Source organism: Lissotriton vulgaris, chromosome 2_1 (genome assembly GCF_964263255.1).
Source record: "Lissotriton vulgaris chromosome 2_1, aLisVul1.2, whole genome shotgun sequence".
In the NCBI taxonomy this organism is placed as follows: domain Eukaryota; kingdom Metazoa; phylum Chordata; class Amphibia; order Caudata; family Salamandridae; genus Lissotriton; species Lissotriton vulgaris.
In genome coordinates this window covers 577,711,587-577,728,684 of record NC_141687.1, presented here as the reverse complement: position 1 = coordinate 577,728,684, position 17,098 = coordinate 577,711,587, and the positions used below count along the sequence as shown (strand labels likewise).

Below are 17,098 nucleotides of genomic sequence, written 5' to 3'. Positions count from 1 at the left end.
GACACGCCCCCAGACACGCCCTATACACGCCCCTAAATACCTACCCAGTCTAATTAGTGAGTACCAGCACTTCTAATTTACCATTTAAAGCACTGGGTATTATGTAATGCAAATGTTTGCAATGTAATCGTGAGGTACTCATCTTTAACTTGCAATTTCAAGAGCAGCCTATGTACTGTTAAATGAAGCGTAACATGTGCATCTGGCGATTGTTTTCAACCCTATTGTTTTAAATTAATGTAACTAAATCGATGGCATGGGTGGAAGCAGGAATGAAGCACGATGTGGAACAATTTTAAATGTTTTTAATTATTTCAAGACTACATATTCTAATTACTTTGATAAATATCCTTGCTTTCTTGAAATGTGGTTTAACTTGCACCATTTGGTCCTTTTTTTGTTGTTCTTCAAGATTTTCTTGGCGTGAGGATCCCGCAGTTCCCCTTTAGTCAATCAGGTTCGCTTGCGACACAACACACATTCAGACCTTTCCTTTACGCCCTTCCACTTTCAAATGTCACCAGCCGCCACTGAACTCGTGTCATTGAAGGAGAAGAGCTTTGAGGTGTTTTTGTGTTTTTCGAAGGTGACAAGGCATGAGGTCAGGCAGAGTCTATTCTTGCAGCACTTCCAGAGAAAGTTTGGTTCATGCCAAGCACCCAGTTAAAGGCTAGGGGTTCCAGGAGAACGGATCGAGCGCTTCTTGAATCCCAGTTGGCAGCTGAACTTTTCCACTTCTCGGTTAGCTAAGAAGGTGCAGAGGAGTGAAGTGTTGTATGTGTGGTGCAGGCAGTGTTACTTAGAGCTCTCATTCCTTTGGGGAGCCACTGGAGGGAGCAAAGAGCAGGGAGCACCAGCCTCACCATAGGGATATCTTTGGATATTTATAGCCTGAACCGTGAACAGCATAAATGGCAGGGCCTTGTGCAGGTCATCAGTTTGAACCGCTGCATGGTTTAGTCCACCTTTCACCTAATGTTTTACAGTGAAAATCATCGAGGAGAATAAACACATTCATTACAGTGCAATGGAGTTGTTTGACTGCCACTGAGCAAAATGAAATGATACATATTAATATCACTGATATTCACAGTAATATATTGTTCTGGTGGTGATTTCTTCCTTGCTAGTGTGAGGAGACATGCTTTTTTTGGAAACCACATATTCTTTTGTGATTGTCCATTCTAATTAAAGAGAAATAAGTGAAATACATGAGATTAGTAATAATGTGGGGATAAATATTTATGTGGCTGTACCGATGTGGTTCAGCGCCCATCCCTCCACCCACCTACCTGGTAAATCTACTGAACACCACTCAGTTGTCGAACATTCAGCCACCCTCAGCAGAGTGGTTAGTTTGTAAAAAAAAATAAGTCCTGGGCCCTGGTCAGGTGGCAGCTTGCGCCGACTAAAACGGAAACTACTAGCCATGAAAGTGGGGAGAGGATGTGGCGTAATGACCAGTGCTGCCAACTGTGGAGGTCCATGTTTAATTCTCGGTGTCAGCTTAATATGCTGTGATTCTGGGCAAACCACTTAATCTCCGTGCCTACTATAAATGAATGTGTCCTTAACTGGTGCTCATGAAACGCGCCGGTGTTGATGATTAAGTGCCAGGTGTTGCGCACCAGAAACCACCGGCTCAAATTAAGCACTGCTTCAGCAGTGCATCCATGATTACGCTATGAATCCATCCATAAATTGACCCACACTCATGCTTTTATCAGTCCATGAACTGTGCTCCATAACACTTGCATGCATGCATGCACCTACCTGCCAGGTCCTGAAATACAACACCATCCCTTCATCCACCCACTCACACCTGACACATCAACATTACTTTTGTCGATCCACTCACAGCCCTACTGACTCTTCAGACACACATTCATTCTTCAGCCCACCGACCAATTAGCATAAATGTTCACCCACACATCTCCTAGAGGCTCATGAATCGAAAGGGAAAAGAGGGGCAATCGAATACTTGCCTAGTTACATATTTATACACCTACACGTGTGTATTCATTTACTCATCCCCCTGCACTTCTTCACCCATCACCTGGACTTAGTCATCCGTTCAAGCATGCATCTATGCTTCCATATTCAATAATGCATTCATCCATCCCTTTACACACAAACGCCCCCGCAACATACCTCTCCAGCCACACATATGTATCCACTCACACTGGTATATTCACCCGTTCATTCGTCCATGCCAATCTGTCGACCCACACTCTGGGGCATATGTACATAGAAGTGGCGGAGTGAGGCGTTAGCCGTCATAGCTTATCGCCTCACTCTGCCACTTCAGAAACGCCAGGCTGCACCATATTTACAAGAATATGGTGCAGCCTTGTATTTCCCCCTGCGCTGGGGCTACACTCAGCTGCTACACTCAGCTGCCTAGTGCCAACGCAGTGTCTGCATGCAGGGGAAGATTGTTTTCTTTAAATGCTGTTTGGTCACTTCAAGCACACATGGAAGAAAAGATTATTTATGTGCAGGAAGGGACACCTTCCTACACATAAACAAAACAAGGCATTTTGCTTTTTCCATGTGTGCTGCACAAGGCAACACACAAGGAAAAAGCGAAAACGAAGAGAAATTAAGCATTTCTCCTCATTTCGCCACGTTTAGAGCAGGTTTTCCCTGGTCTTAATTTTGGCACTGCCTCTTATTTACGCCACCCTTGTAAGTAGGGTGCAGCATCAAAATCAGTGGGTAATGCAGTGGCACACCTACAGCAACACCCAATGCCCACCCCTTTCACGCCAAGCATAGGGTGAAAGGGAGCCTTATTTGCAAGGCAGCGTTAATGCTGCCTTGTAAATAGGGCAAAAACAACAAGTGATGGACCGAATGTGGATCAATGTCACACATTCCCCCAGTCAAAAGATCTGGGCCCTAATCCATCGTTTTTTTGCACTCCACACCACCCTGGGTTAGACAATGGCGATATGCAAATCAGCTCTGACCCTGTTGCCCCATGGGAACAGTCCAGTCCGAACTACAAAAGCCATGTCCTTCCCAGAACGGAATCAAGCATCCGAGGACCGGACCGGTTTCGAGGTAACACCTCTCATCAGCCCGGCTAGCTTGACTCCAAGTGGTGTGGAGTGCCTGGGACCCACGTCTGGGCATCCCCAGCGCACTTAGGGCGGCAATTGCAAAAACAACAAGTGATGGACTGAATGTGGATCAATGTCACACATTCCCCCAGTCAAAAGATCTGGGCCCAAATCCATAGTTTTTTTGCACTCCACACCACCCTGGGTTAGACAATGGCGATATGCAAATCAGCTCTGACCCTGTTGCCCCATGGGAACAGTCCAGTCCGAACTACAAAAGCCATGTCCTTCCCAGAACGGAATCAAGCATCCGAGGATCGGACCGGTTTCGAGGTAACACCTCTCATCAGCCCGGCTAGCTTGACTCCAAGTGGTGTGGAGTGCCTGGGACCCACGTCTGGGCATCCCCAGCGCACTTAGGGCGGCAATTGCAAAAACAACAAGTGATGGACCGAATGTGGATCAATGTCACACATTCCCCAGTCAAAAGATCTGGGCCCAAATCCATCGTTTTTTTGCACTCCACACCACCCTGGGTTAGACAATGGCGATATGCAAATCAGCTCTGACCCTGTTGCCCCATGGGAACAGTCCAGTCCGAACTACAAAAGCCATGTCCTTCCCAGAACGGAATCAAGCATCCGAGAACAGGACCGGTTTCGAGGTAACACCTCTCATCAGCCCGGCTAGCTTGACTCCAAGTGGTGTGGAGTGTCTGGGACCCACGTCTGGGCATCCCCAGCGCACTTAGGGCGGCAATTGCAAAAACAACAAGTGATGGACCGAATGTGGATCAATGTCACATATCGCCATTGTCTAACTCAGGAGTCAAGCTAGCCGGGCTGATGAGAGGTGTTACCTCGAAACCGGTCCGGTCCTCGGATGCTTGATTCCGTTCTGGGAAGGACATGGCTTTTGTAGTTCGGACTGGACTGTTCCCATGGGGCACAGGGTCAGAGCTGATTTGCATATCGCCATTGTCTAACCCAGGGTGGTGTGGAGTGCAAAAAAACGATGGATTTGGGCCCAGATCTTTGGACTGGGATGAATGTGTGACATTGATCCACATTCGGTCCATCACCTGTTTTGTTTGCCTTGTAAATAGGGAGCAGCGTTCATGACCGAGAGGACTCGGCGTCGGGGGCCAGATATTAATTGGGCCACATGACACGTGATCTATTGACACGTTGTCGAATGCTTGTGATGGTTGCAGGTATGAAGTAACTGGCAGCCATCAGTTCCTGTGAACCAACATAAGTAAAGATTGAAAACAGAACCCCAATGTTGCCCTGACGAAGTTGCTGAAGTTTATAGCAATAAAACATGTCGGCATCGAGTAAATATATATGGTACATTAAGAACCATTTTTAATTGGGAATTCTTGCGGCATCAGAATAAAGTTATTAAGCTAGCAAGTCTCTCCACATTTTAGCAGTGATGGCCGGTTGCTCTTGGCTATCACAGGGGTTCTAGGTGTATACACATGTTTTCACTTTTCATTTATACGAGTGGACATACAGGTTCTCTTTTCGTGCACCACACTAGTATTAGTTGGGGAATCACTATTTGTGTTTTTTCCTTTCGTTCCTTACTCACCACAAAGAGAGAGTGTCCGATGATGAGAAGTGGGTAAACTGGCAATTGCTCGCCAGGAACCCCCTCGGGTGTTTCTACCGTGAGGTACTCTCTCTTTGCTCACTTTATTTTTCACAATTTTAGAGTGGGACTAGACCTGGGTGTAACTTTTTATGAAAGCAAGAACACACCATGACCCTTTAGATTAGTGTTCAGGAACGCATCTAGGGCAGCAGGATAAATGGTGGTTTAACTCTGCCAGTGGTTCAACGAGAATAGGTGTGAGGTGGGGGAGGCCCTTGTTGTTGAATATTGATTGAGTGGGGGGCAACCTCTTATAGTATTCCCCCTAGGGCTCCTTTTGATTGATTGTTTGAAGCCCCTATCGCCACAGGAATGATGGAAAAAGTGACATTCCCGTGTTGATAGGGGCTTGTGCATATGCCCCTTTGTCTTTGCACCCACACCAACGCATTCATCGATCCCTCAGGCTACCCCATATCCACTACCACCTAACCATACATTCGAGCACTCACCACTGTCGGTGTGCTCGTCTGTTTCTTTATATGTGGCTGCATGTTGTGTGTTTTTATCTGCATGAACTGTACATATCAGACTAATACGTTTTGTCCCTTGTTTAATGTTTGGAATGTGTTAATGGTTTGGCTATAACAAGTGGACCCGCATGCCTCTGGTGACAGTATGTAGTAGTGAAGGATAGTTTTGGTTCAAGGGGATTGTTTAACGCATGTGTTTATTAACACCTTCAGCGCGGCGCGAATTATCGCGCTGTGCTGAAGGTTCTAAAAAACGGGCGTGGTCGTGACGTTCAGCAGCAGTGCTCAACACAAGACAGACCGTTAATATTGTGTTAATGCTGCTTTACCAAGGTCTGGTGGCAGGCGTGACAACAAGTACTGAATTTAACAGTAGCCCAGGGAATTCTGAGAACGTGGGGGCATGCATGATCCAGAGTGAATTCAGAGTTAAGAGTCCTCGTTGGTTCCTGGCGTCAATGAGACATTGCATAGGCCGACTATCTGGGTTGTAGGCATGTCCCAGCTCTCTTCAGTTCAGCTCCGGGAGACCTGTGTGTCATAATATAAAATACAAAAATATAAACATGCAAAAATATCATGACCTTAATGTTGACGAGCAGAATAATCATGAAGGTAAGCACTTTATAGGTATGTGTTGGTTTACTATTTCTAATCCACATGAACGTACACTGACTATGAAAACATATATATTTATGTGTGTGTCTATAACTATTAGGACCAGATATTCTGGTCATGATAACTTTGCCTATTCATAATATTTGAAACTCCATATTCTTGTCCTGGGCCCCCTGAGCGAGTACAAAGTGATCGCTGCTGAAGGGGTCTCTTATACCTCTTGAAGGTGGCAGAGACTAGCAATAGATGGAACCACTGGACTGGTTAACAGAAGCCTCACAGTACTCACAGGGATTACTCACCCACACTGAGGCAATGTCTTGGCATCATTTTCCTGTTGGCTGGCAAGGCAATTCTTCATACCTGTAACCAATGACCCTTTGTGATTTCCCGACAGGACGCATTCCGAGCTTTCCATCCTGACGTCAACTTTGTGAGGAAATTCCTAAAGCCGCTTCACATTGGGGAGCTCGCGCCCGAAGAACCCAGCGAGGACCGAGGCAAAAACGTAAGTGAAGTGTTACGGTGCCATGCTCCAGGGCACCAGTGAACTGATAGGGTGCCATGTACTAGAGTGTCCTTCTCGAAAAGGGAGTACACCACCCTTCTTCCGGCACCCCTGACTTTCAGAGTCCCTGTACATGGTACAGTTCTGTGTTTTAGAATCATTGAAGTGGCCCAGGCAAACTTTTCCTCCCCTTTATATTGAGGCATGTAGCACAGTCGTGCGCCTCGGCAAGTCAGGGGTAGATACGTGTAGGCTTAACATCTACTTAAGACACTGTGCCTTATATCACAGTGGTTCACATTGTCCCTAGATGGATCCATTGGCTGTGTTGGTGTCCACCTATGAAGATCCCAGTGAATATTGCATCACTCCCTGTTTCACCAGATTTCTATGGTTGGGAAGCAGCCCCCACTGTCAGACTAATAACACAGAGGGATGTATGGCATTTACTCTGTTAGGTATGTAGAAGCCAGTGGTCAGGACACTCCTCCATCAGCCATGCAGAGATGTTCCTCTAGACTCCTCCTCCAAGGACTGGGCCCTGAGTAGCCCCCCACTAGGGAGTATGGCATAGATACTGAAAGGTCCAGGCCCATAAGTTCTAGACCTGCTCTAGAGTAACAATCTGATGGTTCTTTCTCGCAGCATGAACGTGTAAAGGGGAGAAAAGGTCATTAGGAAGCCAATCAATTTGTCAGTAATTCTCGTAGGCAGATAGTAACCACAGACAACTATTTTATTTATTTATTTGAAAAGTTTCATAAAGTGCTAACAAGACACAAATGGGTATCAGAGCTCTGTACAGAGTTGTCTTCCGCCATTATACAAAACATAAAGGAGGTAAGTGAAAGTACAACCTGTGAGAAAACATTCCAGAGTAATGAGTAGGGTGTATCAGAGGCACCATTGAGCGATCCGAGTAAAACATCATACAATAGAAAGAACCAAGATGTGTGATGAGCATCAAAGAATATTAATAAAAGGGATCAAGCAAAAATCAACAAATGATGCAGTTAAAGGAGCTATCGAGGACTGGGACAAAAATGAATGCAAAAAGAAGGTAGAACATCAGTGAGAATACGTCAATAATTTGGTTATTAACAAAACACACGAACATGATCAGTGCGAATAACGTTTGTTCATTAGTAGTCTTATGACCAGTTTTTAAAAAGGAAGTAGTGGAAGGATTTGATCTGATCTCGGATGGCAAGGAGTTCCAGATTCTTGGAGCAAGACCGGTGAATGCACGGTTGTACGATCTTTTCTTTTAGAATCTTGGCGGTTTCAAGAGAAGGGAGGACGTACTTCTGAGGTTCCTGCTAGATCCCGATATCTCAAGTTTATTTGCTAGGTAGTATGGGGTATTGTGGTAAATGGCTTTATGAGTCAGACAAGCAATCTTGAGTCTGATTCTAGCTTCAATAGATAACCAGTTTAGCTGCAACAGGTCGGGTGAAATGTGATCAAATTTCCTAGATCCTGTTAAAAGCCCAGCTGAAGCATTCAAGGTAGCTCTGAGTGGGGCTAAGCTGGCTTTGGGAAGTCCTGCGAGGGTCACCAATCCATATTCCAATCTAGGGATAATAAGGGATTGTACCACCAGCCTGAGGTCTTCGGGGGGAGGAATGGTTGATTTTCTTCAGTGTGTTGAGTTGGAAATTGGCTCCCCTAGTAGTAGCGCTGATATTTGCTTGCATATTTAGATGTTTATCCAAGGTGACACCTAAAGATTTAGTAGAGTCCACAATGTGAGGTGTGCAGTTCAGAGCAGTTTGTTGTTTATCCTAGTCAAGGGTAGGAGCTGAGTGATTAGGTGGGGTAATCAAAAGAAATTCCGTTTTGAGAGGATTTAGTAAGAGATGGTTCTGGGCTAGCCATTGTTGAGTTTGTGCAAGTGCAGCATTTACAGTTTTGATGTCCTCCTATGATGAGATCTTCAGGTACAATTGCGTGTCATCCACATACATGTGGTATTGCATGTTGGCTCTGTTCAGAATGACTGCAATAGGCTCCATAAATTGATTGAAGAGAGTGGGCAAGAGCGTAGAAACTTGGGGGACTCCAATCAGGACAGGGGTACTGGAAGCTAGGGCATGATTAACTTTAATCCTTTGCATTCTGTTGTGAAGGAGGGAGGCAAACCAATTTAGGACCGGGCCCAACAATCCCTTCCTATTTTGTAGGAAATCAGTCAAGTTTTCATGTTTGATGTATCGAAGGCTGACGACAGGTCTAGAAGGATCAGGAGATAAGGGACATTTTGGTCAAGAGCTCTCACTGTGTCATCAACGATGTGAGTTAGTGCAGTTTCAGTGCTGTGTCCTGCTCTGAATCCTGACTGGTGATGATCCAGGATTTGCTGTTTCTAAATATGTTTGCAGACCTGCGAATGAACACATTTTTCAAGCACTTTCGCTAGAGTCATGCTGCTGGTAATAGGTTGGAAGTTGTTAGGATCTGATAGGTCCACACTGGGCTTTTTAGGAATGGGAGTTACTTGCCCAACTTTTAGGCAGTCAGGAATCTTTCCCTGTATGAGGGATTCATGAATGATCTTGGACCAAAGAGGGAGAACGGCAGAGATTAAATCTTTCTAGAGCTTGGCGGGTATAGGATCACCAAAGTAGTTGGAGGGCTTGATGGATGACCTGTTGCAAAGTATCTCAGTGTAGTCTGGTAGGAGAAAACTGCTCCAAGAAGCGTTATTTTTGAAAGAGCTGTCATGGATTCAGCCCCCTCCCTTGATTCTGTCGGTGGTATTTTGGATAACAAAGTTGGGGCTGTGAGTAATAGCTCCAGCTCTATTTTCATTGTTTTTTCAGCTAAGTGAGCTGTAAAATCGTCATCACTAGGGAGCAGGGATAATGGAGCAGAGCTCTGGTTAGAAGATTGGTTAGAGTGTTCCTTAATAAGTTTGAAGAGTTTTTTTGATCTATTTTTAGCTCCATCCAGTTGAGATCTGAAGTGTTCGATTTTTGCCAAGCGTATAAGTTTGTTGTAAACTCTTCTCACCTTTCTCAATTGAGAGAGCGCTTTGGTGGAAGGCGAGTTTCTCCAGAGTCTCTCAGAGAGTCTTCGATTTTGCCATTCATCATTTAGGGCACCATTAAACCATGGTTTAGAGAGTTTGACTGGGATCCTTTTGAGCTGTTTCGGAGCAACAGAGTCAAGAATGTTAGAAAAAGTGTTAAAGTAGTGCTCAGAAAGATCGTCAAGGTTGGTCAAATTAGAGGGGGGCTGTAGTCTATTTTTGGTGATTGAGGTTATCATGTTAATATAGAGGTGCCTCATATTGCAAATCATTTGTTTCGCTCTAAGGGGTTGCCCCTGTTGATCTAGTCCCTTTTCTAAGATGAGGAAGGGAATTTGAAAGTGATCAGACCAGTCACAGGGTAGGATTTCTCCTATTTGTATGAAGTTGTCTTTGGCAATGATGAGGTCTAGAGTGGCACCTTTATTGTGAGTAGGGCCTTTACAGAGCTGTGAGAAATTGAGGTCAGAGCGGAAGGTCTTAAAGGGATCATTTGTGTAATTGCACTGAAGGTTGAAGACTCTGAGGAATCGGTGGCTGAGTCGGCATTTGTGTCAGTCCAATGAAGGTTGAAGTCTCTGAGGAATAGGTGGCTGAGTCGGTCCAAGCTCGAGCTGATGACCTCCATGATTTGCTCTGTGAAGACTAGATTGTTACAAGGAGGGTGATATATCGAGTTCAGCACACAAATCCTCTTGCCTTAGTTCCAGATTTCAGAGACTAGCTGTTCACACGTGGATAAGACAGTACAAGAGGATTGTTTTACTGTGAGGTTGGAGCGATGAATGCAGGCAATGCCCTCTCCTGTTTTATCCAGGCGATCACTTCTGAGAATAGAGTAGTCGGGAGGGATTAAGATATCAAGAATTGGGGAGGATGTATTACTGAGGCAGGTTTCAGTGATGATCAAAAGGTCCAAATTATGCGCAATGATGAGATCAGAAATATCAGCAGTGTATTTCACAGCTGACCTACAATTGTGTAGCATCGCGTTGATGTGCAGGTTGGAAGTGACCACTTCTTGAGTCGAGGTGTTTATGTGAAGTAGGTTCTATAAGTCCAACTTTCTGAGATTATGGCTTGATTCCCTGTCAGGGTTAGCAATTATTGAGGGCATATTGAGAGTAAAGTTTGGTTGGGAGACCATCTTTGATTCAGTGTAGGTCCCAAGCAGTGTGAGAAGGTCTTCATCAGATAACTGAGGGATGGATCTGTGGGGCTGAGAGAGGTGTTTAGGCAGAGGCCTCGAGCTCCAGCTGGAGCTAAAATAGGAGCAGAATGAGGTAATCTCTTTGGTAGAGTACAGCTTCTGTGGATTGAAGATATCATATCTCTGTGCAGGTGGTGAAGCCCTACATTTCTCCATCTTCAAGAAGAACTGCTGATGGTTTTGCACCAGCTGTTTGACTACCGATATATCATGTTTGAGGTCATCAATTTTCTTCTCAAGGTCTTGATTGTTTAAGCACTTATTCGCAGGAGTAGCTCGCACAGGTGGGATAGGTTCTGCTGTGGTAGGGTTAGTAGAGGGTTGGGTAGAACCATTGGCACAGTTATATAGGGAGATAGGGTCATACTTGAGATAGGGATCAGACTTTGGAGTGGGAATAGGGAGAGGCGGAGTGGCGTTAGGAAGAGTAGAGGGTGGTGAAGCATGTAGTGATAGTGAGGGTGAATGTCTGTTATTGTTCAATGTGTAGGAAACAACAAGCATCCTGGCCATGAGATTGGTGTAAGGGGTGAGTATCCATTCCTGTCGGATAGTTAGGGTTGGTAGGGTGGTCGTCATTCCCATTATTGGAACGAATAGTGTGTGATACCAGGGATTGAGGATAGGAAGTGAGGCAAGGTAGAGGAGAAGCATTGGTACGGCTATCAACAAGGTGGGAGGTACTCTGGTCAGTTAAACATTCATCGGCATGAGATAGATGTGGGTTTTCCAAGTTTGTGGTGTGGGGGGGTTGGGATAGCATCTGTTAACTTGGGTTGAGATGAGAGGATCGTGTTAGCAGACGTGAACGTGCGCAGTGGGGAGGAGGGGCCGTCAATCGCTTCTGTACATAGACATTGAGTGGCACATTTTGACTGTCAGTGGTGGTGCTGGAGTTAGTTAGAGAGTTCTTGAACCTCAAAAAGGCAGAATTGAAACACTTTAGGTTCAGGTCTGATGCTTGGATAAGGACATTACCATTATTCTAAAGGTACATAGTCGGCTCCGCCATAAGGGTCGGGGATGGAAATGTGATTAAACGGAAACCATGTGGAGTTTTGGTCTGTTTTGAACGCAGCATAGAGGTGGGGGCCTTTCTCCACTGCACTCTTCTGTTTGTGTATAAGATGAGATCAGTCACTATAGTGCCCTTATTTAAGGTATATGTGTCCGATATCAGTGTTTCAGGCCATCTCTTGAGGGTATTATGCTTAAAGATTTTCTTAGCCTTTAGCGATAGGTTGGGTGGGTAGATGATCTTAACCGAGTTTTGGCCAGTTTGGACAAAGGGGTTAGAGGCCTGGTAAGTATTTTGTGCCATGTTGACTGAAGTAGTGTAGTAGGCAGTGAATAAAGGAACCCAAAAGAATAAGGGTGGAGAGGTTGCCCAATTAGTAGGGATTCCTGGAAGTAGAGACCCAAGAAAAGGGGGCGCGGGCAAAGTGAGTAGCAGAGGGCCGAGAAGTCATGTACCTAGTTTACAATGCAGTATCATAACTGAAACTGATGTACTACCAGGTGTTTAGTGATAATGACCGCAGGAAGGGCAGCGCAACAACTTTAGGGGCTCGGGGAAGGCATGTTTCATCAGAGGGAACAACCTGTGATATGGTAGTAGGAAACGCTCTCTTGTTGCTGAGCTAACTTGAGCCCAGGCCATCTCGGGCTCTTCGAAGGATGCACAGTAGATCATCATGTGGTCTCTAGGCCAACCCTCATCACCCTCGGTATGTGAACTGGTTGCCAGTAATAACGATAAGACTAAATTAAATTAATAGTCGATGGTTGAGGATGGCTAGGTTAGGTGGGGATTTTAAAACAGAATATTATCTTCAGCCCGGAGCCTCCTAGCGTAGCTCCTCTCCGTCGGTGGCCACCTTAGTGTGTTTCATGGTTGTGCAATTTATCATGTTCCCTGTCTTGTTACCTCACCGAACATTGATTATTCCATGTTCAAAGTTTTTTTTTCTTCCAGTTGGCGATTAGATGGTCCGTGAGTAGTTGCGCAAATTTTATCACTATCCCTTGTCATATTACCTCAGCGGGCATTAATTATTCACCTTTGCCATCTTAAAGTCAGGCAACAGAAGTCAGGCAGCCTTCTGAGTCATTTTACCTCACCAGGCAATGATTGTTCACATTTTCCATCTTTAGGTCAGGCAGCAGTCAGAAGCAGCAGATGGAGTGTAGCTAAAAATTCTTGAGGCGATCGAGCAATCGTTTCCCTACTGATTGTGTCTGCCTTATTCTTGAAACGAGGTTTGAGTACTGTTATGGGGGTGCGCTTGACTGAGTTGCCTTTAATTCTTACGGTAACCATTAAATAGCTGCCATGTTGAGGACAATCATAAAGGTAAGGCCAGCCTGAGAGATCTATGTGCGAGATAACGCTTGCTAACGCATATTTGGGGTAAATTTGATCTTACTTGTTGTTGTGCACTGACCATTTCACGGGCAGTCTGTTCGTTTCACACTGCAGCCCCGCTCTCTCTTGGCCTCACGCGATCATGGGCAGCGTGCTCCACACTGCTAACACCTCTGCCGACTCAAAGTATACTTTTTCCCATGCCGCTGTCTTCCCAAACAGTATTGTGTCCTGACCGCCTAACAGGCAGTGTGCTTGGCTCACACTGCTGTTCCACTCTCCAGTCTCACGCGATCACGAGCAGCGTGCTCCACCTATGCTGCTGTCCGCTCCGATTGTTCTTCCTCCGATGGTAGTGTGGCCGCACGATCGCCTCGGCCGTTTCTCTTATGATGTTAGTTATCTTCTGAGGGTAGTATTGGTTCCTAATTCAGTTCCAGGGGGAAAGTGGCATGGATGTCGGTGGGTATATTAGGATGTGCACAGTTTTGGTGATCCAGCCCCTCTGGAGCTCGTCTCCGATGCTCCTAATATGTCGGCCATTTTGTTGCATTCCTTAATACAAAGTCAAAAATAACTGAACCTAAAGACACCTCAATACGAGAGTGTAGAAATACTTAGGAATTTGCATGAAGCCAAATCTGCGTATCCAGTTTAGACGATCTAGCATAAGCAATAAAATTAATTCAAGGAGTAAAATGCAAAAGATCAGGAAGCATCATTCCAAGTTTCCCTGCATCGAGGGATGGTGAATGGAAAGCATTAAATCTGTCCCTTCTCTAACACGGAGGTGACATCTCTACTTAAACATTTTCAAATGAAAGAATAAAAGATCTCAGCATGTGGAGTCTTCTTAAGAAGTATCTCCAAGATCAATGGGTCAAGTTGGATGAAGCTAGAGAGCTCGTATTACAATGGTCTCGCTCTGGAGACAAAAGAAGTAGTGGTCACTTTTTTTAAACTACTAACAACCCATTATTCATAGGTAACATTCCCAGAACCACTTTGTGTGACGCCATCTGCTCTTGGTAGAGTCCTGAACAAGTCCGGCTTTAATGCAGTGTGACCGTTGCGGCTGAACTGGGAGCTGACCTGTGAAGGGGTGCTGACCTCAGGTTGGGGTACTGTGTTTAGCAATAACTTATGATTGGAAAGATGAGGGTCTCTTTTGCCACGTGTTAGTGAGAAAAACGAGTAGTTGGGCGTGGTGTGTGGGAGTGCCAAAAATGATTGTCGCACCATCCCTGGTCCTGAAGGTGAATTTCATGGGACAATAGTGTTCTTTCCTTGATACAATTTGTCTTTGGTTCCCAGGCCTTCTCCTGTGTGAAGCACAATTACCTTTCTTTATCTACTCAAGCCACACAATTGTAACATCTTCTGTCCTTGCCTGTATAGTAAAACAAATACATTCTATCCAACCAGAGCGCTTCTTTCACCTGCAACACAAAATGTGAGAAAGAACAGATTCCACAGCTCACACAAGTTTTCCAGGGAACTGCATTTGAGGCCTACTAAATTCAGCTAACATAAGGAAGCATATGAGCTTTACGAATATGCATAACAATAAGGTACTTTCAATTAATGCATCTACCTCGGTATGAAATTATATAAATATTAAGTACATTTAATACTTAAACAGTAGTCCGTTGCACAACACGAGTTCTTCATGTTAATGTTTTCTACTAGTTACATTAATTTACTATATGGATTCTCCATGCTACTTTTCAATGGCCTAAAATACATCACGTTCTCATGTTAATACATTTCACAATTCTAACACTTCGCGTTAATACAGCAAAGGATTATATGCGGGTGCCATCTACGTGTGATTATGATGCATCCATACAAATGGGATAAGATATCCACTCTACGAATACTCTAAACTTCTGTTGCTAATTTACTGAAATGCCATGGAGGGTCTGGATACTATTTCTAACACGAGAGCCCTCTCTGGTAACAAATGCAAAAGATCCTTTAACATAAAACGTATCCACAGTTCATCTCTGTGAAGTTCGGCTAGCTCCGGCCATCTTACAAGCGTGCCCTTCCATAGGTTCAGAGCCAGGTACGTATTAAGACCCCTTGGCGGTGAAATTACCTATGTGTGAATCCTTGTGAGGAACATTAAGGCCAGCTTTTCTGTTTATTAGGATACAAAGCTGAGTACCCTCTGGTGGTGACCCTGACTGGGCAGCTTGGCAGAGACTAGCCGCAGTTCCAAATGAGCGACAAAGCTTCCGTCCTTCATTATTCATGTGCCTTCTATGACTTGGATGTGCACGTCTCTCACTCAGTGTGTCTGCTCACACAGGCGGAATACGATATCATTTGTTATCCAATTCCCTTCTTCATTACCAATCAGATCAAGCACATGTGCTGCCCTTGTGATGCGTCGAAAGCTGAAGCGCTGTGAATCTGGTGGCCACAGAGAGATACAGCTTCAGCTGGCCCTCATCAGCCCGTGGCCGCTGTCCTGAGTCCCAGGGAGAATGTCGAGGCTCACCTGATATGAAGAGGCCGAGGCCTTTTTGTGGCATGAAATGACAGACAAGTTTCTCCTAGAAAGAGGGCCGATTTTGAAGAATAGTGGAAAAAGGTTTGTCATCATGAAAGAGATTAATTGTTTGCTTTGTATGTTAAATGGAGACACACCTATAAAAGAGATTTATCAATGGCTCGATTCATGCTAGCGTCATCGGATGGTCACTCCTGTTTATAGACCAATGAGAAAGCAGCAAGTTCCCTAGGAATCAAGTCCATTGGTGTAGCAATGTAAGTCTGAAGAAAACTGCATTAGGAGTAATAACAATTATTTTAATGTAGTGCTTCAAACCTTACGTGCCATTTGAAGCGCTCTACATAACCTGTTATAATGCACAGTGTAATGTAAGTGTACTGATCTCTGAAGGAAGAAGAATGAGTATACCTTGCTGGGAATCAAACTTGTGAACTTCAGCTCACTACAAATGTCAATTGTGAGCATTGGTGGCATAAGGCCCATGAACTGGACAGTGTGTGGAAGACTCGTATCGTAGATATGTGTTGTTGCAAATCCAGTCTTTGCATATGCATGTCTTCCCCTTCTCTGGGGACTCAGCTTGACATGCCAAAACGCTTCTGGTCTTGTACTATAGCTTCAATATCTTGGTGTTACTCTTGAAAATCTTCCTGTCATTCCTAGGTATCTGACAACTTGTGTAGGATGCAGCGGAAACCCAAGCACTGACCACCAAGAAGAGGAAATGGCACAATGTTTACAACTGAATCCCTTCGTAGAAAGTCACATTCAGAGATCGCTGGATGATATTGTCATAGACATCCTTATAGACAAAGTGTGCTTGAGTTTTGCATTGTTCCCATTGAGATTCTGATGGAATGGGTGAGGGGGAGAGGCAAGATGATGTAGGCTTTAAGGAATGTGATTGGCAGGCTCGAGTATCCATCTCACTGCTGGATTCTGTGGTGAAGCTCCCTCATATTTGTGTACTTACCTTTCAGACTCAGCAGGTAGAAGATTTTCGTGCCTTGAGAAAGACAGCAGAGGAGATGGGATTATTCAATGCGAGCCCTGTATTCTTCATCCTCTACCTCAGCCACATCCTGCTCATGGAATTCCTAGCTTGGTTCACACTGTGGTACTTTGGCACTGGCTGGATCCCAACTACCATCACCCTCTTCATCCTTGCTACATCACAGGTGAGTCTTCCACGATATTTGCCCAACTCAATCTTTCACGTACAACTGCCTTTATCTTTCCCCTCTGCCACTGATACCCTCCAGTTCCTCCTAAGTGAAGGCTCACATGGTTACAGTAGTTCCTTATTGCAATAGAGAGAATAGAGTCCTGTAAAGGCAGCCAGCAACATTTTTTTCCATGTTGCTGGCAGATAATCAGAGCACTCGCTCCCAAAGAGTGTGGCTCCTATGGGAACAAAATGGTGCCAAGGAAAAAAGCCCTCTGGGCCAATCAGAATGCTCTCTTTTTTATTGGGTTGAGGGACTCTTGCGATAGTCCTTCGAACCCAACCATCCCGATATACACATTTTTTGGGAACTTAATGTCCCTAAACCACTTAACAGATTTACACCACCTTACAAAAATATACTTTCTGGACCCAGATCTAGGTTCCTGCCAAATTTTGTGTAATTCCGTTCAGCAGTTTTTG

At 44.8% G+C, this 17,098-nt stretch overlaps 1 protein-coding gene across 1 annotated transcript in view; it reads left to right on the top strand.

Moving 5' to 3' along the window:
• Positions 1–17,098, top strand: part of FADS2 (fatty acid desaturase 2) — a 123,374-nt gene that overhangs the window by 54,833 nt on the left and 51,443 nt on the right. Inside the window, exons 2-3 of the mRNA XM_086955579.1 lie at positions 6,213–6,323; positions 16,431–16,628. Of these exons, the coding sequence (XP_086811705.1) occupies positions 6,213–6,323; positions 16,431–16,628 (309 nt within the window). The remainder of the gene's footprint in view (positions 1–6,212; positions 6,324–16,430; positions 16,629–17,098) is intronic.